Below are 25,052 nucleotides of genomic sequence, written 5' to 3' on the forward strand. Positions count from 1 at the left end.
CAAGCTTAGGAGGGGCTGGTTGCAAGCAGAAATACGCAGGTCAAGAGAGGAATCTCATTCTTGGGAATCACAAATGACGTATCTTTCCTCATTCTCACAAAGCACTGCAGGGTCAAGGAAGCTGGCAGAGATACGGCATTAACAGCAGGTACTGCAGGCAGCAGAGGGCTGGAGTACAGCAGGCACATCCCAGGGAGCAGTACACATGGGGCTGCTTTGCACTTAGGGATGAGCTGGGGTGATGATACCAATGAGCTAGGCAATGTCCTCATCCCCTCAATGCATGCCCACAGTACTCATGTAGCAGTTAAGGTTTGGTGTGCAATTTGAGCATTTAGTACCTTGATTCAAGAATTCTGGACGTTCAGAGTTGCAGATATAGCTGCAGCAAACTCATCACTTCACATGGGCATTAAATTCAAGCTGCACACTAAGTGAATAAAATAAATCTGAGATGAAGTACTACAGACTGCTCAGACATTCAAAAAGACCCACAGACAACTGATGAGCATTCACACATTAGGTCTTCATGTCTTGAAGAAGTCTGATTGCTCAGCAAGTTTGCTGATGACACTAAACTGGGAGGCTTGGCTGATACAGCTGAAGACTGTGCAACCATCCAGCAAGACCTGGACAGACTGGAGACCTGGGCACAGAAAGGACAAGTGCAAAGTCCTGCACCTGGGAAGGAATAATAAACTGCACCAGTACAGACTGGGAGGTGATCCACAGGAAAGCAGAGAGGGACCTGGGAGTCCTAGTGGGTAACAAGTGAACCATGGGACAGCAATGTGCCCTTGTGGCCAAGAAGGCCAATTGGGATCTTGGGGTGTATTAAGAATAGTGTATCCAGCAGATCAAGAGAGTTTCTCCTTCCCCTCTGCTCTGCCCTGGTGAGACCTCATCTTGAATATTCCATTCAGTTTTGGGTTCCCCAGTTTAAGACGGTCAGGGATCTGCTGGAGATGGTTTAGTTGAGGGCTATGAGGATGCTTAGGGGACTGGAGGGCATGGCTTATGAGGAGAGGCTGAGGGACCTGGAATTTTTAGTCTGGAGATGAGAAGCCTGAGAGGGGATTTAATAAATGTTTATAAACATCTGAGGGGTGGACAGGAGGGGGGTCAGGCTCTTCTTACTTGCTCCCTGTGATAGGACAAGGAGCAATGGGTGTAAGCTGCAACACAGGAGGTTCCACCTCAACACAAGGGGAAACTTTGTTACAGACTTTACTGTCACAGGGCACTGGAACAGGCTCCCCAGAGAGGCTGTGGAGTCTCCTTCTCTGGAGACTTTCAAGGCCTGTCTGGATGTGTTCCTCTGATCTCTGCTAGATTGTGTGGTCCTGCTCTGGCAGGGTGTTGGACACTCTATGATCTCCTTGGGTCCTTTCCAACCCCTAACATCCTGTGATTTGACTGTGTACAAACAGAGTAACTGAGCTCACTGCATATGTTTAAAAAAGTATATACAAACATTTCTTACCAGGCAGAATTACAAGTTGTGAAAATGAGAGGCTCTGATGTGGCACTATTGGTTTCCCTGCAGCTACTGCTAGGAATATGAGAGATACTGAGGTATTTTGGGGGGAAAAAATAAAAATACAATTTTAATTGCAAAGTACATTAATTGTTGGGGAGCTTGGAGTTTTTGTTTGTATAGTTTTTTGTTGTGGGTTTTGTTGGGGGGGGGGGTCTCATTGTTGGGGTTTTTTTTGTTGGTTGGTTTGATTTTTTTCTATTTTTATTTTGGCAGAAGCTTTGCAAACTTGAAGTTAGGTACCTGTTTTTACCAAAAGATAAAAGAGATGGTGTCTGTCTGTACATATGACCTGTCTTTCTCCTTTCCAAATGGTAGCTTTGGGAACATACTAACATTCAAAGTCAGTAAACAACAGGCTTACCAGTGCTAAATAACAATGCAAAAATTGCTATTTACAGTATCAATTCCATCATCTCCAAGATAAATCTTTTTAAAATACAAAAGTGGAGGTAATTTAGGTGTAAGTGTTTGGATTTTTAAATGTAGACATAAGTTAAATCAAGCTTGGAGGAGGTAACAGGGCTCAATGAAGTAAAATTCATCTGCTAGTACTCAGTAAGGGATTAAGTTACAGCACTGAGTTTAAATGCTATTAAGCTGCACAGGTTTTTGATGTGCTGGCTTTCAGAAATTATGCAGGTGCCACCTAACAATGCGTTGTTGCCCAGCTATCCCATAGCCCTGGGGGCAAAACTGAATGCAATCAAGCAAACTCCAAGTCTTTGTCCTTACAAACTTGATTCCAGAAGTTCAAATACCACAACCTAGAAAGTATTTCTACAAATAACATTCATGAATCATCCCTGTGTCACAGACTTGACTAAGGCTGACCTTTCCACGGTCACTCATCTTTACTTTCAGAATAGCCATCTCTTTTTTCCCCAAGGATGCGCCCACAGAAGCTGGCTGCACTGTAGCGCCTGTGGCTCTGCTGCCGCTGAGCGTTCGCCGAGCTCTCTGGGGAGAGAGCTCTGTGCTGCCACCTCGCGGACATCCCGGGGAGTCTCACGCTGGCAGAGCGCTTCTGCCACTTCGCCCTGAGATACCGAGTCACTCGGGCGACAGGTTACAGCGAAAGGGAACACGAGAAATGCCTTTTTTAAAGAGTTAGGGCATAAACAGAAATAACTGACTTTCAGTCGCTCCTCCGAAAGTCAGGCCAGCAGGAGCTCAGACGATGCGGTTCCACTTGGCCACATTGCCCTTTCCATCCCAGAAAAAGGCTGAGGAGGTGCAGCTGGGCTCCAGGCATCACTGCATTTCCTCTGCACCACTTCCCTACCCACATTGAGGCTTTCTCATCAAAAGCTACTGCAGACCTGAAAAGCTTTACTCCTCACCACCTCTGATCTTCTTTCACAATTTTCTTAATGCTTACCCCTCACACCAAGACTTTCTGCTGCTCCTTTTGTAGCCACTGCTCCAAACAGGTTTCTTCTTGGCTCAGTGTCTTGCCACTCCTCTTCTGGCATCTCACTGGTCCAAGGATGAGGACATGGCAGTGGATAGACAAAGCTCAACGATAAACGTAGCCCTACTACCCTTCCTGTCCACATGCAAAGTAGCTGCCCAACATCGTTGACTCTATACTAAAGTGAAGACAAAATGAGTCTTTAAGGCTGTGAATGCTGCAGGGCAGAATTACTCAGTCCCTCTTGAATGCACTTAGATAAAGCAGTTCAAATATACCAACCTCAAGTGCTTTCATGAGTCTTAGCACAGTTACCTCATTACTCTGGTGAATATTATTTATTTATTCATTTAATTTTGCTCCATAAATGAAAAAGAGCTGCTCCACAGCAGCAAGCCTATTCAAAGCAGGGCCTGGTAATGATTTGAATTTACTAACTTCGCACAATTCATCGGCTCAGAAATGCAAGTTAATGACCTCAGGAAAAAAAAAAACAAACAATTCAAGGGCACCAAAGCTCACCTGAAACAAACAAACAAGCAAAACCAAATAAACAGGAAGACCAAATCAAAAAAACATCACAACTACCACCAAAAAACACACCTCTCTCCCAACTCAGGCACACAGAGATAGTGAAAACAACAGGGCTGGAGTGCAGGGAAGGCACCAGTACTCTTGGCAATTGCTTCTCCAATTTGTTTTCATAGGCATAAATATAAGAGGATCCACACTGTTCCTGCCACATCTTTCCCTGCTCCTCCTATGCCTTTTTCAGAATTACTTTATAGGAGACTACAGCCAAATTTTAAACTCCCTAATGAGTAGAGTTTCCATGACTTCACCTCCAGAAAAAAAAACAACACTACATGATCCAACATTATCAAATGCCAAGCAGTTTCAAAACAGAACCCATCCCCCCCCACAAAAAAACAAACCCACAAACAAGCAATTGCTCTTTGAATAAATCAAGTGTTCAAAGAAGCCAAAGTAATAAACAGATAAATAATAATACGACACAATTAAACCACAACCAAACTGTAAAATGTTAATAACTGGACTGAGGACTACACAGTCGAGTAAGATCATCACCTCATGTGGCAGGTTTAGGAAATTCTCCCTCCCCCCCAAGTAAAATTTACCAGAGCAGTTCAAACAGCTCAGAAGTAAGACAGAGCTATATTTTACAGCAAAGCCAGATTCACAAGTATATATACAAAATATATCTACATGTATTTACAATTATATACAATTAAGAAATAATACAGGAATCCAAACTTCCCCACCAGATGAACAAGGCCCAGAAGGGGCCAACACCACCTTCTCTCTCCCCAGACAGAAAACCAGCAAGATCTGCGGTGTTATCTGGAAAGCATTAGTGGAGGAGTTAGAGAAGAACAAAGCAACACTGAAGAGACCCAGTGCTCAAAAGTCAAGAGAAGGAAATAGTTTATATATTGGCTTTTTATACCAATTAGCAAACCAATGAATGATACTGACTTTATCGTTATTATTCCTTTACAACTAATGCCCTGATCATTCAGATTCTGCAGTGAACTTTCAAGGAAGTCTCAATTTCTCATATTAGAATATTCCAACAAGCCTTAAAACCCCACACCTCACTATTCATAGATATAGTTTTATCCCTTCCTTAAAAGGTCCTTGCTCACATATTACATTTTTTCCCCAAAACCTCCTGAAAGAAAAACATATTAATGATTCTATTTTTAGATTACATTGCCTTGTGTTACAGTTGTAAGCATTAGAAACCAATCTACTGATAAAAGTAGTTCCAAGATACAGAACAATGTAGTTTTGTATTTCAAGATGTTGAAATATCTTAGTCTGTATTTTAAATCAACACCACCAACACCTTGCCCACTGTTTCCTACTACTGTAGGTCTGTCCATGGCTGTGCATGCAATCACAGAGTTTCAAAGGTATCCTCCATGCTTCCCAGTACATGGTTTGCAAAAGGTAAATTTCTTTTTGAAAGAAAAGTCTCACTCAAACATAACTGAGTACTTGACTCTGCATTGTTGCAGTTAGCTGCCTTAACGTTTAGAAGGATAAGGAAAGTAAACATCCTACCACTGCATCCTCATGACTATAACCTAAGAGACAGGTTACTGAAAACAAAAAATTTGAAAACAACTCTTCAAAGGAGTATCTCTAGTACCACCTTTAATAACAGAAAGGCAAATTGTGAAATCAGAATCACAAAATAAAGATAATTAAACTGTAACTCAGAATAGTAACAGCCCGATGAAGTGCAATTTATGAGATGCTTGCGTGCTGTTACACTGCAAAAAATGATGGCTTGCACAAACAGAACAGATCCCAGCTCAAGCTTCTAGATGTTATTGACATTTAAGAAAACAGTCTCTTCAATCTTTTAAGTGTGGAAGACCATTTTCATCATGCCTAATTTGTTAGCAGCTCCAAGCATATTTTCAATGAGCTTTCTACACCAGCTGCAAACTTTGTCACTTAAAGGAATCTGCAATATGGAACAGCTAGCTTGAGCTTTTAGGAATGGCACTGCAGCCCAAACTCTTTAACATGTTGGTGTTAGGCACTTGGTGTTGTGAAATCATTAATGCGATATACTTAATATGGATCAATCACCTTAATATGCCCTGACAGATTTTCATTAAGGATAAAACACCAAATTTTCTCAAAAAACTCCACACATTAAAAAAAACACAAACCCAAACAAAATCCCAAAAGAATAACCAGCAATAAAAAAATCCCAAATCAAAAAATCATACAAAACACTTACGATACTCCCAAGATACCCTTGAACAGAGAGTCTAGAAAGAGTTTGTTAAATTCTTGGAGTCAAGTTAGAGTAGTCCACCTTGGCACTACTCCTATGTAAATAATGGGCTCAATGAGAGTGTATGCCTACTGCCTTGTCATGACACCACCACATCACAAGAGGTGGGACAGTTCCCTCAGAAGGGCATTTATAGGAGGCATAGGTTTACCAGAGGTAATTCTAGCTTTAGACACCAATAGGAGAAAGAACAATAGTCAGCGCATATCACCGAAGATGCCTCTTTACAGGCAGGTTTCGGCTTTGCTATTAGACTGAAAATGTGATCGCTGTTAGTGAGGACACAGGTAATGTCTAGGCTACATTAAAAAAAGGCAGTGGTTACTAGAGCACAGCTGCTGTCACTGTGCTTGGCAAGTAGAAGGTAGAAGCAAAGAAGAGGGTAACGCTACTTCTTCCCTCGAAGAAGCCATGGCCAGTTTAGAGATATCTCCAGGCTCCTTGAGAAGCTTGGGAAGGAGGGAGCCTGTGGTAACACCAGCAGACTTCTAAGAAAAGCAGGACTAGCAGTCATGGTGTAAGAACCTTTGACTAACCTCCAGAGAGACAGCAGGCAGTTAGTGCAAGCCAGAAAGATGCTGAAAGGTAGCTCATACCAGAAAGAATGACTCACAGACAAAGAGGGCAGAAGCTTCATTTTTCAATGCTCTTCACTTCTTAAGTGGCAGATTCTGTTCTGATACAAAGTATTATTCCTCCACCTCATTATTTTGTGTTCTAACAGCATCCATATTTCACAGGCTGGAAGGCTGCTGTTGCAGCCATTAAAAGAAAATGTGGGACAGTTTCACCTCATGGCTCTGGTCAACTCGACCCCATCACTTAAAGAAGAATATATATATGCCAGCCGTACTAACTAAATTCTTCCCAGGTGGCCCATCAACATTCCCTCAGTTTTCTCATTTTCATACTGATGTGCTACACATGCACAACTCCATGTCTGCCTATGACAAAGATCACCTTGTACATCCCTACTTACATGTCAACACCTACATCCTTAACCATTCCCAAGTCACACATAGCACAGAAAAAAAATATGAAATAGCACAGACTAATACATGCAAGTGTTTCATGAGAAGCAAATGTCAACATTTGCCTACTGAGATTTCATAAAAAGCAGTCATCTACCACCTCTTCAGGTCTAAGCAAGGTCAATATGGGTTTGCACCTTATTTTCCCAATTTATACTAATAGCAACAAACACCCTGAGATAGCACAGATGCCTTAAACCCTTTGAAATCAGACAAAACATCATCCACTACCACTTTGACACCATGCAGAGAAATGTCTCAATGAATTTGGGAAAATGTTCCCACTTTTGTGTCTGGGATAAATTATTCATTTCTAGATACCTGCCAATATTAAGAATGTATTTTTGATGGAAAATGCAACTCTACACATTCAAAAGATGTAATGCGTCCAGTTTAGGCTTGTTCATCCTTAGGGATTATATTTCTTCAAAGAGTGACAGTTCAGATTTAGATATACTGTTGCAGAAGAAATTGATTAGTGTTTTGCACATCCACATCCCTTTTAAGTCTAAGCTGCAACTAACCTGCCTTGCCACAAAACAGTGACTTTGGCATTTTGTTTGCTGCAGAAAGTCACAAGCTAAGGTAAAACCACACATTGACAAATAGAACAGATGAGCAAGTGGGTAAAAAAAAAATGAGATGTGGACACACAGCAAACCCTGAACTGTGCCTTTTGACCTATGTTCTACCCCAGAGCCCACTGAACTCTTTCAGGTAACATTAATGGCTGTAGAAGATCATCAAAGCAGAGTGGTTTGCCATTATCAAAGCAACAGATTCCTCAGCTTGAAAGCACATAACTAAAGTTAAAGACAGAATCCACTTCAGTCAACAGAGGTGAACTAGCTATCGCTCTGGAAAGGCTTGTGTTGGGAAGATAAACCAAGTAAATCTGAGTTGCCCTAGACTGGCAGAAAACACCCACCATCACAACAAATATACTGGTATTACCAGAAGTTAATAAATTTAGTGCAGTGGGTCACTGACAGAGAACCCCAATCTTACCTGTAACTGAGTAAAACCACTACAAATTCTACTTCTGAAGGATGACATAATAGCAATGTAGATGAGCACATCCTCCTCAGCCACCCAGGCTTCACAACAACCATGCCAGCACTGATCCTGTCAATGCAGAGACACAATAGATGGTTTCATTTTGAAGCAAAATCTATTTGGTCTGTGTGGCACCAAAGGCTGTGATTATCTTCATTTCCCTCTAAATCCTCCAATGTCAGTAACAATAGTCCCTCATTTCAGGCACAGTGCCTGTGTACTTATATTAAAATAACCAGTATCTTGCCAATCCCCAAAGGGATCAATAAACCTGAATAATCCCAACTTTTCAAATTATATTCCCCTTTGTGTCTATGAAATTACTGCTTTTAAAAGGGATACTGGGAAGCAAGCCTTCTCAAAAAGGCACTAACGCCTATTCCATATGATTCACTTCCCCTCTGCTCCCCTTTTCACGGTGGGTGGAGAATCTTTATACCCAGCCAGGAGTCCCTCTTTGGAGTCTCCTTATTAGTACAAACACCAGAGGCTCTACATCAATATAATTAGTCTTCTTCTCTAACCCTCGCCTCTCAATCAGCATCTGACTCCATCAGTATCAGTGAGTTTCACTTGTTATTTATGGAAGACTTCACATCTACTAAAGCTAGCCTCCCAGCCTAGAAGTTTTCCACATGGTATCTCACATTCATTCTGAATTGAAAAAAAATAAAATAAAAATTAACAAGACAACCTCAATACTGAAGGATCATTGTAGAATTTACATATATCTTTGGATAGTCCAAATAAAACAAGCCAAACTTTAGTGCCTTAGTAATGAGTCAAGACCACATTTTAATTAAAATCTCATATCCAGACACAAAATATGTAACCCTGTATATAAGTGCCCACATGAAATCTTGACAATTCTCAAAGCTTTACCACAACTTTTCAGGATTTTCAAAAAAATACTTCTTGCTTGAGTTAGAAGAATAAGCAATCCTTCTCCCTTAAGATTGTTTCCTCTCATTCAGAATGGTTAGATGGAAAGACTTGTTAAATTTAGTGGTTTTTTTTTCTTAAGTCCATGATAATCAATAAATTCATTTTCGGTTTTGGAAAAAGAGGAAAAGCCAGAATAAAATGGAAACTTGTTTCCGAAGAGCTACTCAGTAGAATTTACCTCAACGGGGTAAAAGATGTTGTGGCAATTGTGAATTATTAAGCTGCATTTTTAAGAATAGACTATCCAAGGCTTCAAGTCAAAACATTTTTGTAGCTCTGTTTATCTGCATGTATTCAGAACTAGTGACGCTTTTGAAGACAGCTTACCTTTGAAATCACAATAACTTCACCTCCACTTATTTCAAGATGCACACTGCACACTTACACATTACAGAGAGCAGAAACCACAAGCATCAGCTGAGAAATGAAGTTACTCTATCACTACACCAGCATCTTTACTTCTTCATCTACAGGCATTAAAGAACATCACTCAAAATGCAGCTAGAGAAACAGCTTCAGGTCTTTCTCCCTTTACAAAAGAACAAACAATGATTATGCAGTTCTTTTCTTATTTTTCAGTCATAAAAAGGAATATTAGATGGCCATCAACATTAACTGCAAGGTGAAACTAAGTAACTCCATTTTCTTATTTAAAAACCAGCATCATCTGTTTCCCTCAATATTAATATTCTCTTTTGTTTTGACATAATAAATCTAAGCTCTGCTCAGTTTAGGAAGAGGTACCTTTCCAAGGAACAAAAAGTTAGCATTAACTTTAGAGAAGATCAACCATCCATGCGGAGAAGTGTTCACTCCACAAGCGCCAAACTTTTCATAACAAAACAAGTAACATTTATTACAACTAAATATCACAAACTACTAGTTTCAGTGATCAAAGAGTAAAACTTGTCACAAATGCAAACATTCTGATTTCCAATTGTAGAGGGGTAAGATATTCCAGGTTTACAAAACCCTAAAAGTGATTTCCAGTCTGTTTTATTTTCCATCAAATACAGTACATTTATCCAAACAAAAGCATGTACATTCAATGTAGAACATTGTGAGCCGCAGTTACAGTTCAGTTCCCATTCACAGTATTTTTAGTGCAATGCACTAACAGGGCCAAATATTTCTTTATCCATAAAAGCAGTTTTACTCCTGATCTTGTGATCAACATTTTAGATATATTTTATACAAAAAAGTATATATGAACATGAGGCACCTCCCTAAGTAAGGGAGTGAACCTATATAAAAAACATGGTATTTCTTCTGATGTACAATACCTTTCAAGTTGTAGCAATTTGACACAAATTACTAAACAAAATATTTTCTAAAAAGTAACAACCGAACCAAAACAAAGGTAACCCAAACCACTGATGCATGAAACCTGCCAAGAATTTCATAATGGTAGGCATGCAACTGTTTTACTATAATCTTCATTAAAAGGTTAAAAAAATGTATCTAAAACATTTTTAAAATTATACAAAGTCAAGTGCTACCTATAGTGGTCATCTGTGATCTTGAGAGAAATAATATTTTGAGTTTCTCCCATACTATCCTCCCTTTTTATTAATATTTAATGAAATATCCTAACATTATAAGTGGTTGTGCACAGATTGTCTGTCTATAATACATCAGCAATATTCACTACCTTCATATTAACATTAGTGTGTTGATCATTCAAAAAATAAACTGAAAAAATAAACTGCAACTATCATTAAAGTGCTTGTGTATATTTTTTTCATAAAAAATTAAAAAGGAATGTGGATATTCTTGTAAACTTCCTAGACGTTTACAAAGTTTTCCTATGAACCACATACGGAAACAAAATGGAGATCTTAGAAGCAACTTCAGTACAGTGAAATTCAGAATACCCCACAACTGGGAAATCAGTCAATTAAGAACAAACTGATGTTATGGCAAACACAAAAAATTAGTACAATTCAGCCAATACACACTACGTTGTTTGCTCTCGTACATTCACTTGTAATAAATTTAAAACAGTTTATAATACAGCATCTGCCAAAGTAGGATATCAGGAAAAAATCAGAACTGTACATCAATTAGTACTACCAGGGAGGACCAGTACATACAGTAAGCTCTCTGATAATGATTTCCTAAACAAGGAACAAAAAAATCTTTTTCCAAAGCTGTTGTTCATTAACTTTGGCTCTGTATTTTTTTTCTTTTCACTGCTTGTTCTACACTGTGTCAAACTTCAGCTGCATAGAGATAACTGCTTATTTAGAACCACGTGTGCATTTCAACTACTCCAGTATATTGGGAGGAAGCACTGTCCTACTGTCAGAATGGTTATTAATTTAGTAAGAAAACAACAGCTTACAAAAACGTTTCCTCCTTATAGTACCACTACCAAGATATCAGAGGTTCCAACAAACTAAAGTCCTTTTCATTCAACTGAACTCCAAACTTTCTGAACTTCACTTGAACCCATCTGAGGAGAAATGGGAATATATTAATACTTTGAGTTTACCCATATAATTCTGTTTTACATTACACAATATAAATAATTTATAAGGCTAAATTTTTAATTCTTGATCAAAATGCAGAAGTCACTTCTCCCCTTAAACTCTGCATAATTCAAGATGCAGCTCAGTTCATTTTTGAAGTTCTAGCTCACTCAGCCAGAATTTGTTACAAAGTCACAAAAGCACCAGACTACAACTTAACACGGGTGGGTGACACTTCACTACAAAAGGTGAACTCAAACCAAATTACCTCCTGGGAATTAGCATTTCAGAGTTGAAATACAAAACAAGGCACGTATACTTGGTTTTCTTTTCACCAAATATGCTAGACTGATAATTCTGAATAAAGATGTTATACCCTTACAGGTTCCACTACTGTCTTTCTTCATTGTAATTTTTGTACAATTCCTCAACCTTCAGGCATCAGTCAGTCACTCCAAAAAACAAAGTGACTGCACATATACATACAAATGTTACTTCCTTTTTTAAAGGGTCCTTCTAAAAATAGGCCAACTTTTATGGAAAACTGAAAAACTATCACTACAGCCCCTCCAAGTGTAAAAAAAGTTCCCAGAGTACCATATAAGAAGTTTAGAAAATTCTTGGCCAGAATTCTACATATATTTAGGTTTAAACCAAAACATTTTAATGAGACTCAAACACTTCAAAAAGCAAATGACCGTAAGTCTCCAAACTTGCGCTTATATAAACAAACATTAGAAGAATCAAATCCTCTATCTGATGATTTTAAAGGTGCTTTCAGGCACCTAATCCATACTGATTCAAAATCAAAGCAAGAAAGCATCCTAATTACATTCCAAAGAAACGTTCTACATCCTTTTGCTGATAGGGCATAGGCAATATACTTTTTTTTTAACAAAAAAAAAAAACCAAAAAAAAAAGGTAATTCCTATAAGGTCATAGAGATTTTTTGTCAGGAGCTTTCACTGTAGTACCTTTAATCCTTCTTCAATTGGGTCACTGAGAAGCTAATTAATAGGTTAAGTTACTGAAATCAAAGTATTGTTAATTTTTAAAAATTACTGCTTTAGAATCTTACAAATACCGATTACAATAGGTGCCTTAAGAAAACTTAATAATGAGTTGACTTTGTACACTCTAACCTATATTCTATTCCAAATTCCTACAAATTTAGAAATGAGCTTTTCTGAAACACAAAAACGAAAATTTAGGAAACAAATTTGACATCTATCTTAGTATTTTAATCCTTTTAACCATAAAATCTACGAAAAAAATACATTTTCAGCAGTAAATCAACAACAGAAAAAAAAAAAAAAGAAAAAAAAAGGTAGTGGGTGTGCTTATTTACAAACAAACAAACAAAAAGACCTGACAAAGCATTTTTCCTTTTCCTCACCAGACAACAGCTTTTGATCTTGTACTTCTGCCTTTGGTTTTATTTTCTTCAGGAGAATGAGATACATTTGCTTTGTGCGTTTTCTTATGGTGTTCTAGAAAAGCTTTTCTGGCAAAGGCTTTCCCACATTTATTGCATCGGTGCAGAGAAAAGTTTTTTGTTACTTTTACTTCAATGCCAACATCAGCTCCTTCATACTTTTTATTGGGAGAATTAGAAATAGCATCCTGTTTTGAAGCAATCTGTTTTGTTTCATCTCTCTGAGGGCCCCTTTTTGTCACCTTATTCAGAACAAGATCAATTGGCTTTTTTATTGCTCTGATTTCCAAACTTGCAGTTATTTTCCCAAGGTAGCGTGGTGACTTTTTATGAACTACAGTTATATGCCTTATCACATCTCGTTTGCGACGTGTTTCGTAAGAGCAGAGGGGACATCTGTAGTATTTAACATAAATGTTATTTCCATCTGTGTGCAACTCGATGTGCTTTGTCAAGTTCTGCTTAGAAGTAAATTGGCGTTTACAGAGTTTACAGTAAAGCTGCTTGAAGTCAAAGCCAGCTGAAAGTTTTGGCTTCCTGGTTTTTTGCTGGCCACCTGCAGCAGAAGCATTGGTTGGTTTAGAGGTTGATTTAGTAGCTGATTTAGAGGCGGATTTAGCAGTTGATTTAGAGGTTGATTTAGGGTTTTCAGAGTCCTGTTTAACTTTATTTTTCTGTGCTGATGGTGTGCTCTTTTTCTCGTTTGAATGATTTGTTCCCTTTGATTCATTCTGTGGAGAAAGGGCAATGGAAAGGGGTGAAGGTTCTACAGAATCTGCTGGTTCAACTTTTACTTTTATTTCTGTGCCATTGGCAGTATTGCTGGGTCCTTTCTCTCTTTTAGAGTTCTTTCCAGAAAGAGTTATCTTGTGAACAATTTGCATGTGCCTTTTCAGCATTATTTGAGAACTGTATTTTCTCTTGCACAGAAGGCATTTGCATGCAGTTAAATTGTATTCAGCTTTTGAAGATGACTTTTGTTTTCTGGTCTTAAAAGATTTTTTAGCAGAAACAGTATCCAAGAACAAAGGTTGCCCAGGCTTTGTAGCTATATCAGGAGTAATGGAATCCCGTCTTAATCCTCTGTGAACTTCATCAAAATGCCTCCTTACATTGGCTTTTGTAGCAAATGATTTGTAACATACAGGACAACTTCTACCTAAAGTTACAAGAACATTTTTATTTCGTCCTTTTGCAGAGCACTGGTTTGGTATCTTTTTAGTTTCTATATACTTCTTTAGTTCTTCCATCTTTTTTTTGTGCACTTTACGAATGTGACGGCGTACACTGCGTCTAGAATGAAATTCTTTCCTACAAAGGCAACATATCAACTGGTGGCCAAAATCAGAATTACCCAGAGAGTCCATATCAGGATTTACTGGGGGAGGCTGTTCTTCAGGAGTAGGTATCACCTTGTTTGTAGCAGGATCAGCAGGAGGTAATTCTACAGTCTCCCCAGCCGGGACTGGAACTGGAGCTGAAACAGTCTTCTGTTGCTCAGTGATGGGTTCCTGTACTGGAGCTTGATCAGATGTATTATTACATTCTGTGTTCTCATTTAGACTATCAGTTCTTGTTACATACTGAAATACAGCATTCTGATTTGTTTCTATAGGCTGCAATTTAATTACATATTCTTGTTTATTTACCCTTGGATAGATTGCTTCCAGGAGGTCATTTATGGCTCGACTCTGTTTATCATTTGTATCTGGAAGGTCTGAGAAAAGAGGCATAGGTATTTTTAAATTATTTGGTAATTTAAAATTACTTTATTTCAAAGTATCTTTTAACCAGTGTGTCAATTTGGTCACCAAATTTGCACAAGTCCTGTATTTGTACCATTTTCCTGACCATTTAGACTTAACGGTATTTTGAGTAATCATTGTTATCACATCAGCATAAGTTAATTTTTTATTAGAATGTGACATTGGAAGCACACCCTTCTAGCCTGCTAATGCAAAAGCCACCTAAACTCAAAATTATGTTGCTTGAGATTAAACTGATTTCAAAACTCTGTATCAGTTGCAAAAATAACATCATATAACTTAGCCTGTTCTGCAAGTGTGCAACTAAGTCTGCAGTATTATTAGAAACTGATTGTCCTACTGCTGGAAATAGGCATTCTCAATGTAAGACCCTAATTCTGGAAAAAATCTCTTATCTGTGACTTCTGAACAGTCCTTAAGAAAGGACAAAAAGTGTCTGTAACCTAAGCACTGCATGAAGATACAAGCAGATAAGGAAGAACCTAACTTCTGGGGCAGGGAATGCTTTTAATAATACCAAAGCTGATAATAAGCTCAGTGACACAGTAAGATAGAAACGTTAAGGACAGAAAAATCCAGTAAAATTTGAAGGGGAAAAACCCACACTGATTTATCAAAACAAAAACTAAGTCAAAGAAGTTAAAAAAAAATAATAACTTCACTGAGGTTCACCAATAGTTTATTCGTATTCTGCCCTGATAATGAGTTGGAGCTGACTTAAGAATCAATAAAAGAAGGATATAAGGATTCTCTTTGTTTGTCTGACGACAGTAAACTTCTCAAGCTGAAGACTGCCTTTGAAGTACTGTTTTAATACACCTAGTTTCCAAAAAGTTACTCAAATGCATTTGAAGCATTTATAGTCTTGGCTATCACAATGTTAAGAAGTGGGGCTTTGTTCTACCAGAAACAGAGATGATTTTACTGTCTGGTAATGTGCTGTACACACCACATTTTTTTATCATGGGGGGAAAAAAAAAAATCAAACAAAAAAACTCAAGCAAACAAAAAAACAATCCAACACAAATTACAGCTCCCATTTAGTTTCATGTCATTCGGAATGTCACAGGTCTCAGTAACATCCTCATTTTAAATGTCAAAATAAATTAGGTTTAAATGTCAAATTCAGCAATCCACTTCCCAACACAACATGCTAAGTATCTGCACTGGCACAACTCAGATGCCTGGGTACTACACCAAAAAGGTACAGATGTTCCACAAGGTTCCTGTTCAACAGGGTTGTCCCTTCCACACTGCCAGCAGTACATGAAAACAGCAGCAGTACAAAGAACATGTTGCTTTCTGTCTCAGAATATACGTTTTAACACTGATTTTTTAAAATTACTTTTGGAGTCAGTTTCAAATGGGACTGCAATTTTATAGCACCCTCGACTACTTAATGACCACAGTAACAGACTAGTTATAATGGTGTGTTACATAACATTATATAACAGACTAGTAATAATCTTTGGAATTTTTCACCATGAGAAAGCTCAATTTTTATTCCTACCTCCTGTACTTTTAATTTTATTTATCAAAAAAACCCTCCCACATTCTTCGGGAATCATACTCAATTTTATATAAACAGAAGTATTCATACAGTTTTGCTCAAAGCATGTTGTATTCTTTTCATCTGCACCCCTCCCAGTAAACAGTGAAATATGAAAGCTAACAGCCACTTAAATGAAGGCCATAATGTCAGGAGTTGGATCAAAAGTCAGAAATTTTTGCATGTTAAGTCAGATGCACTCTGACCTTGTTTTCAAAATAGAACTCATCTCTTTTCACAGAGAAGCTCTGTGACTCTCTGCAACTTACCAAACACACTCATTTAAGGAAAGTGACTAGTAGTCTTTTTCACCTTCTCAACACTAGCTGACAATGTGGGAAAGTTATTGCCTACATAAATCTCTGTTCTTTCTAATTTTTTTAATACTGAGGCTGGATGGCATTAATGAAGGAAGAAAAACCCTCACTGCACCTATATTGTTCTTTCTAGTCAAGAGATCAAGGTAATTAGAAAGCGTTACAAATTTTTTTGTGAATGCTGGCACATTTCCAAATTATTCAGCTTTACTCAGACCAACAAAAAGTCATCACTGGAATGATATTTTAATAAGTTTCTTTTTCCATAAAAATACTTTTTTCCTCTAGACATGATCACAAAGTACTCTAATTAAACACGAGGTTTGGTGAGGCTGTGGGGAAAAGCTAGTATTATTGAAGCACAGGTCCTTAAAGAAAAGGGTGAACTTTTCATCTGCCTTTCTTAATGAGTATGACTGAAGGATTGTGTCTGTGACACTGAACATTTCCCAAGTACAAGAGAAAACTATGGATGTTTTTCCATGACACCGTGGTGTGCAGCTGAAGTCCATCAGAGCTAAGCTGACCTAAAACTGAAATGCCTTGTCAGACCCAGTTTTCTATAAGCTTCATTTCCCAGTTTTTCAGCATACTTCTTGGTGTCTTTCACTGGAAACAGAGAAAGACAGGAAGAAAAGTGGCAAAAAAAAAAAAGTATTGACAGTGACATTATTATTAAAAGATTGGATGTATAAACTAGCTGTCAAATTATGACATTGACACGGGTCTTGCTTGTTAATGTACATTAAGTCAGTGCTGTAACTTCTTTAGTACCATAAAAGTGATCTACATAAGATGCTATTGAAATTTCGTTCCTTTTTTTTTTTTACCATTTCATCTCTGCTATGTTTTTATTAATAGTACAGAAAAGGAAGTTATTCAACTCACATAGCTCTATTAAACATTTCAATTAGTAAAACTTACTATCATCCATCTGGAGACTTGGAGGACAATAGAACTTTTTATGAGTAATTAAATTTGGTAATCCTCTGAAGAGACTCCGGCACAATTTACATTCAAAAATGGTGTCCACATCTTTTAACAAGATATGCTTGAGTTGTTTAGTTCCTGTAATAAAAAGAAGGTTATACTTAAGAAAGGTTTTAATTGACATCATGTTATCAAAGTGAAACCATTTTGAAACACAGCAATTATAAAAGTATTTTATCTTGTGTTAATGCTACTTCATTACGCCAAGTTTATGATACATACTCCAAGTTTCACTAAGAAAACAAGACATGTCACAAGAAAAATAATTAAACAAAAAACTCAAGGATTACACACAGTACAGTTCATAACAAAAACAAACAGGAAACATTAAGGTGTCCATCCTACAGGAAGGCTGGAGAGACTTTTCATAAGGGTGTCTGGTGGTAGGACAAGAGAGGTGATTTTAAGCTGAGGGAGAATAGGTTCAGACTGGATCTTAGGAAGAAATTCCTCACTATAGGGTTGATGGAATTCTGGAATAGGCTGTCCAGGGAGGTTAGATGTGGACGCCTCCTCTGTGGGAGTGTTTAAAGCCACACTGGATGAATCTAGTTGAGAGGCATCCCTGCCCATGGTGGGGAGTTGGAGTAGATGGTATCTAAGGTTCCTTCCAATCTAAGCCATTCTACAACTCTATACTACAGTACCTAGTGGCTGCAATTGTCCAACTGGAAAGAATAAGCACCTAGAGAAGCGTGCAGTATTTTTAATTTCTGTTTACATCCAACAGCACTAAGAAAGCAAGATACATACAGCTATTTCACATTAAAAGAGCTCTTGGTAAGGCAGAAAACTAGACCATACAGTAAAACTAAGAGAAAAACTAACAGGTCAGGAAATGTTACTACATCTAGAGATCTGACCCAAATGAGGAAGATGATGCTTAAGCAAGAAAGTATAACTGTAGAACTATTTTCAGCCTGCTGAGAAGCAAATACATTCAAAAAACATCAACAGTGTGACAAAATATGCACATTTGCCCAATTAGTACGCAGGGCATATTCAAACAATTCCCCCAAATACAGTATTGTTGGTGCATTCTAACTCCTGTCTTGCTTAACAAATTAAAGAATTCAGAGTTTAAGTTACACTTCAAATCCACTCTTTCATTTCTCATCTCACGACAATTATGAATGCAACGCCTACAAACAGCAATGAAATTATTAAATCATGAACACATACCACAGTCCAAATGAGGAAGAAACACCAATTAATTAACTCAGCTAATTTATCTTTTTTTTCTTTTAATGGAATACATCGAAATTGATCGAAATTAGTCCAATGGTCAAAACCACAGTGAAACTGGAACAATAACTAATACTAGACAACCACAATACAGCAATAAGATATTCTTCAAGCTGAAATACAAGTTCAAGTTTTCTGTTATCACAGACACTTCCCTAACAATTCCTTTCAGAGATCAAACTCTAAGTCATACTGCAGAACTATTACCTAACTGAAACCTTTTTTTTCATAACCACTAATAATTCAATAGAAATCAGCCATGTCAAGACAACATTTTACTTTTGTAGTACTACAAAATTTGTTAAAACTTGAGTTTCAGCAAAGGACAATGCTGTTTCCTTCTTCAACAGTTGCTTAAAAATGAGACCTGAACTCAATTATCTGAAGCCAACGTCCAGCTTCTGTCCCCTCCCCTCCTATGCCCTTCGCAGGCCACAGCCTTAGTCTCTTATCTTTTTCTGCCACTGCACTTTCTTTAAGTGTTACTGACCTCACCTTCATCTGACTTGCATTTTTACAGATAGTCTGTATTTTACACACTACAGGACATTTAGATTCAGTCTAAACCTCAAATTTAAAAATTGTAAAGTTGCCTCAAAAGGAAGTTGCTTACATTCGTATTTCACCAATAATTCCAATAAAGAAAACCACTGAGAAAAACCCATCTGAACTGAAGGTGCTCCATGTAGATAAAATTTCAGTAAGTTACCAAACTGTAATTCAAACAAAAGGCCTCCGAAGTTGGTGACAGCAAACAATTAACCAAAATTGAGCTATGTTGTTGATGAATACCTTGGCCACAAACTTCTCTCCCAAACAAACAGATCGTGCCATTCTCCACTGTTCCTCAATCAAAGGAGAAACAAGTACCTCAGTCTCTCTACTGTTATACCAATATTTCAGTCTTTTTCTGTTTAGAACCGAAGTGTCTTTGTCTAATCCAAATTATTTGGCTTAAGAATTACTGGGTGAAGATTAAAGGATTTATGACATACTAGAGGTCAGACCAGATGACATGGTAGTCACTCTGTCTTCAAACATCCTTATGCAACTGTGAAGCATTTCACTGTTTGGTGTAAAAAGCTAATTTGTCTGTTTGAATGAAACTGTAGACCTTTTAAGATTTCTCCAAAAGGCAAATAAATTATAAACATCCACTGGTTTGGTTGACACAGGGCAAGAAAATTACTACCATGTCCTTATTCCTTTATCAACTGCAAACTGGCAACAAGCACTATGTCTTCTGTCAACATATGCTGCCTCCAGCTTACTGAAGCCTTCTCTATTTTGCAGTTACATCTAACTGAAGTAGGTAATACTCTGTCAAATTCTGTTAATATTTGCATATGTTGAAATCAGAATAACATAGTCACAAGAAACTAATATAGAACATGAGTTACTGCAAATAATTCTCTGGCAGAAATACCAAAGTTTAGACCTTTTGCAGGCAGTTTCACTGTTAGGAAAAAACAAAACAGATTCAAACTCATCTGTTACTGTTAACGCTTTGACGATTAAAGCTTCTGCTAGAAACACATAAACGCTAGCAGACAATACTCCAGATAAAATCTTTATTTCTTTGTCACAAGAATCAAAATCGTTTTTTTCCACAATAAAATATTGCTTGTTCAAAATTAACCAGTGAAATCTTGGTCAAAGTCTTTTTGTCATTTCTCAACTTCCCTGCTGCAGATGACTTCAGGTGTTAAGGCAAGCTATTAGCATCTGCCAGTGAGGCCAGTCTGGAGGCAACCCAGAGACAGCATACTTGGAATGAGTTCATGCTATTACCAGTACAGATCCTATTAATCTGATTCAAGTGGAAGAAGTCTGCCATGCATATTCGGGGCCTTAGGCAATCTCAACCAAATTAAAAAAGGTTACTGATTACAACTCTCACACCTAGGTTTTCTTCTTATATTAAGTTGTTGAAATGCTAGTGGAGGATTTAAATACTGCACACTTCTACAAGACTCAGCCCAGACATGCGTTCCACTACACAGCAGCAATGACCTATACTTGAAACATTTGATAACAGTTGTACAAGAAAAATCTAGAAACACAGATAGCATTGTTAAAGAGGTCACTCCAGTTTCACACCAAGGGTTGTAAAAAATAAAACGCTTGATCTGCAGTATCAGAAACACAGAAACAGCTAGAAACTATTAAAGGTTTCAATCAGCTCTAGCATGCTTACCCAAACAGTCATTATTCTCAGGTTCATTGCTATGTATTGAAAGGTCCCAAAACAAGCGAGAAACTTAGAATCATAGAATTGGTTTGGTTGGAAGAGGATTTTTTAAGATGTGACCAGCCATCAACCTAACACCACTATAACCACTCAATGATATCCTAAGTGTCATGTTTTTTAAACACCTCCAGGGGCAGCGACTCCACCATCTCCCTATTCCAGTGCCTGACAACTCTCAGTGAAGAAATTTCTCCTAATATCTAATATAATTTGAGGCCATTTCCTCTCCTTCTATCACCTGATATAAGAGAGAAGAGACCAATACCTACTTCACTACAACCTCCTTTCAAGTAGTTGTAGAGAGCAGCAAGGTCTTATTTAAAAAAAACACATGATAAAGCAATTCTAAAAGCTTCAAGGTAAGCAACAGATTTCCTCCTCATCTCAGCAGTTTTAGGGTAAACTCGATAATTACAACAGTAGGGATGACACATAGCAGAATGACAAACTAGCTTCTAATATTTCTGAAAGATAACTATAAAGCAAAAGGAGTACATTCATGAATTTATATGGAACAGGAACAGTGTCTAATTCTGAAAACCTACAAATAGTTTGCAAATTTATACAAAGTCAGATGTTGGTTATTTTAACACACTAAATATGTATAAACCTTACAGCAAGGTAATGACATTCTTAAGTCATTAGTCGTGATAGTTTCATACCTGATCGAAAACACTCAATGATTTGTTGAATGCCAGATTTTGACGTTTGCAGAGGCTGCTGTAATAGCGGAGGATCACCAGGTTCCAGCAGATGCACTGAAATATACAAGAGGGTAAGGCATTATAGAACATTCAGGTGATTTTTATTAAGATTATGGATTCTATGTGCATACAATGAACTAGCTGAAAAGAAAGGTCAGATCTACAGTATAAGCTGCCTTACTCAAATGCTTTCATCTAGACTGCATTAAAGAGCAGTCAATACTGAACTTTTTAGCCACAATACCTTCTGACATTTTATCATCATTTTGATGACTTTAAAACTATGGATGTCAAGCACAAAAATTTAAATAGATAAAACCAAATTAACTTACTTAATATTCCAGTCAATTAAAGCAACTCCCCACAACAATGGACTTGACTTCCATCATTCAGGCCAAAACCGGTGTACAAAAGAAGTTAACAAATAATGTACTTCACAGCATACTATGTGATCTCAGTGTTGTCAGTACACACCTAAGCACTGAATCTGAATTTAGGAGTAGCAATGCTGACAGGAAAGTACAAGCATAACTACAGACTGTGGATCAAAAACAGCTGTTAGAATATTTTTGATCAGTAAAAGCAGATTCACATTCAACAAACTGTTGAAGTAGTAACTCATTTCTGAAGATTCATTCCACATCATATCTTTACAAATCTACTGAAACTACAACATCTATGGATCAAGATGACTATAAGTTACTCCAGTAACTGGTATTTATGCATATGAAAATAAACACCATTCCACTGCCGTATGCATGTAAGCTTCGCTCAGTGGGAAAACCAAACTTAAATAAGAGCGTTTATTTAAGCAGGTTTGCAAAATCATTAGCTAAATCATATATTTGACTTCTTACTGACAAAGTAACTAGCTTTGTGCTTCAAAAATTGTTTGGTTTGACTTTTAGACCCTGCTGTAAGGCTTCCATTTTTTAATGAAGCACTGAGCACCTCTAAGAAATTTATTTTTCAGTAAGAATGGTAGAGATCTACAATGTAACTAGACATATTAAGAGCAAATAGATTGAATATATGTTGACAGGAAAGCTTTTCTAGAAGATGCAAGGTTATAAATTCAAGCTGAAAAGAACATCAGAAAGAAAAGCAGCCTAAGAAAAGAATGATAGAGTGAACACTTCACCCAACTATGCTGGCTCCACAATATACTATTATATATACGAACACATAACAACCATTACAAATCAGCTAATCGTTTGGGGATCTCAAACACAATGACATATTGTATTCTACTAGCCTATTCCCTGTAATTCAAAATGGTATATTTTGGCTTGTATACTGCCCCTAACATGCATGTGCAACACCCACTGACATCAAGAGGAATGATATATGTGAAGCAGACATAACACATCACTGTTACTTACAAGTCAAGAAAAGTATTTTAGCTGTTCTAAAGCACTAGAACAACTCAAACATTTTATCTCAAACACAAAGAAACATATCTTCCAGCTGAACAATACCTACTCTCAAAGTGCATTTAATTAGGGGAGCATTATTGAGTTTCCATGCTTAGACTTTCAACTGTTAGTCCCCCAAAGTGATGCCTTTCTTTTCAAAACACAAGTGGAAGTATGCAAATAACGAATTTTACAAGGCAATAAGAAAGGAACCAAATTTCCTTTTAGACTACCAAATAGAACACTAGGCAAAACAATTACAGAAAAACTCTAGCAAGTGGGCTGAACCTTCAAAATACTCATTATACTTTCCACTGGAGGCATCTTCCAAGTTACACTGCAATGGAATGCAAAGAGCCATTTCAGGACTAGGATTATTTTTTTTCTCCTCTGAGAAAACATATGAAGAAAAAAAAAAAACACAAACTGCAAGAGATCGCCAGAAAAATCACTTTATAGTTAAAAAAAAAGGAGGGGGGGGAAAGAAAAAACCATAACATTATACTTCATGGAAACAAAAAGGCCAACTGGTTTTGCACAATTTCTTGACTTCCCCTACTTCACTGCATACAATGCCCATGTGGCCGCTAGGGATTATTGCACTTTCTGCAGGAACTGAAAAATTATTCTCCTGAAAAATTTTCAAACGACATTCAAGGATAAAAAAAAAACATTTCCAAGCAAAACTCATACACTTTTTTATATCCAAAACTGTCACTGATGACACAAATTTGCAACACCACAATACTTTCCACAAGTTTTTAAAGAGTAAGGTAAGCAGCACAGCCAAAACATCACACATTGCTGTACCTGGTTCACAGCATCCATGATGATGGTGGTCAGTCTGACAACACTTGTCCCTTAGAGGCATCTTCCGTGCGCAAGGCCTACTTTCCTTCTACATCCAGCAGCTCGTTTCTGTCAAAATACGCACATTAACTGTTACTCCCGAAAAACAGGCGGCTCCGGACAGCGCTAACCTCTCACACCCACTTCCTACAACGGCAGCGCCGGCGTGGGCCAAGATGCAGCGGCACCCTTCGCGCATAGGTTTCCATTGTTTACAACAGGTCTCACAACGCCCTCTGCAACGGCCGCTGCTGCGAGCCCGGCCACTCCGCTTCGCCTGCCCGGGCCCCACCGCAGCGCGGCCCAGCCCAGCCACACACGCCCGCTGCCACCTGCGCCTCGGCTGGCGGAGGAGAGCCGCCAGCCGCCGTCCCCCTCCCCGACTTGAGCGGAACCCAGCCGCCTGCCCCGCACCCCCTCAGCGGGCGGCTCCCGCCGCGCCGCTCCTCCGCCGCCCCCGGTCGCGCTTCGTTCCCACCTCCCAGACCCCAGGACGCTGTCCCTCTGCTCCCGCGGGCGTGGGAATTAAGTTGCGTCGCAGTAGGCAGCGGCAGCAGCTCTCCCGCCGGGCCGGGCGCTCCCCACGGCGCTCCGCGAGCCGGAGCTGGAGCCGGGCGCGCCCGCCGCCCCGCCACGCGCGAGGCCGGGCGGGGAGGGGCGAGCGGCCAGCAGGTGACAGCGAGCGCCAAAAGCCACCGCAGGCGGGAGGGCGCGGCGGGCGCGCCACCGTGGGCGAGGCCATACCTGGGAGAGGACGGCCGGCTTCCCTCTCCCCGAATAAAACTTTATTCTCCCCTGTCCCGCCAGAGCGGCGACCGCTGACCCCGGAGCCGGATGGGCACAGGGGCAGGAAGTGACTATGGGCCTGGCGGCGAGGGGCCGCGCAGTGCGCAGGCGCTTGTCCCTTTGCTCAGCCGGCCGGGCTGCACAGGTGCCAGGCGGAGGCATGCGGGGCGGGAGTTGCCGGGCTCGCCGCTGAGACTGGGCGGCACGGCCACAGCAGAGGATGTGGCGCGGGACTCTGGCAAGACAGCAGCGCCTGGGGAGTCGCAGGGGCGGCCTGCTACGAGGGATAACCGTCGAGCCTTCCGCTCGAACGGGCGCCGTCCTTGTCCCTGTGTGGAGGAAGGCTCGCCGCTAACCTGCGCGCAGGACGGCGATGTGCGGGAACTGCGCTGAGGCCAGAGGTGCCCGGGCACCAGTAGAAGCGGCCACCATCACCTGAGGTGGCATTTCTGCCC

At 39.1% G+C, this 25,052-nt stretch overlaps 1 protein-coding gene across 2 annotated transcripts; it reads right to left on the bottom strand.

The window, feature by feature from the left end:
* Positions 1-9,648: 9,648 nt before the first annotated feature.
* Positions 9,649-24,672, bottom strand: ZNF800 (zinc finger protein 800). Of its 2 annotated transcripts, XM_064142400.1 has the most exons (6): positions 24,556-24,672; positions 23,773-23,880; positions 21,506-21,601; positions 17,282-17,425; positions 12,687-14,442; positions 9,649-11,274 (listed from the first exon to the last, which is right to left on the bottom strand). In XM_064142400.1, coding segments are annotated over exons 2-6 (2,058 nt in total). In that variant the 5' UTR covers positions 23,834-23,880; positions 24,556-24,672; the 3' UTR covers positions 9,649-11,273. The 2 variants fall into 2 exon arrangements, with proteins under 2 accessions (XP_063998470.1, XP_063998469.1); XM_064142399.1 differs by lacking the exon at positions 9,649-11,274 and having other exon boundaries at positions 12,174-14,442.
* Between the last annotated feature and the right edge of the window lie 380 nt (positions 24,673-25,052).

The sequence above is a fragment of the Pogoniulus pusillus genome, chromosome 4, assembly GCF_015220805.1.
Source record: "Pogoniulus pusillus isolate bPogPus1 chromosome 4, bPogPus1.pri, whole genome shotgun sequence".
NCBI classification, from domain to species: domain Eukaryota; kingdom Metazoa; phylum Chordata; class Aves; order Piciformes; family Lybiidae; genus Pogoniulus; species Pogoniulus pusillus.

What these genes read in the sequence shown, in the direction of transcription:
- ZNF800 (XM_064142399.1), bottom strand. Translation starts at nt 23,833, where the DNA reads ATGCCTCTAAGGGACAAGTGTTGTCAGACTGACCACCATCATCATGGA. An exon ending in CATTGAGTGTTTTCGATCAG is followed by an intron (nt 17,426 to 21,505) that starts GTATGAAACTAT and finishes TTTTTATTACAG; the next exon opens with GAACTAAACAACTCAAGCAT. An exon ending in AAGTCTCCAGATGGATGATA is followed by an intron (nt 14,443 to 17,281) that starts GTAAGTTTTACT and finishes CTCTTTTCTCAG; the next exon opens with ACCTTCCAGATACAAATGAT.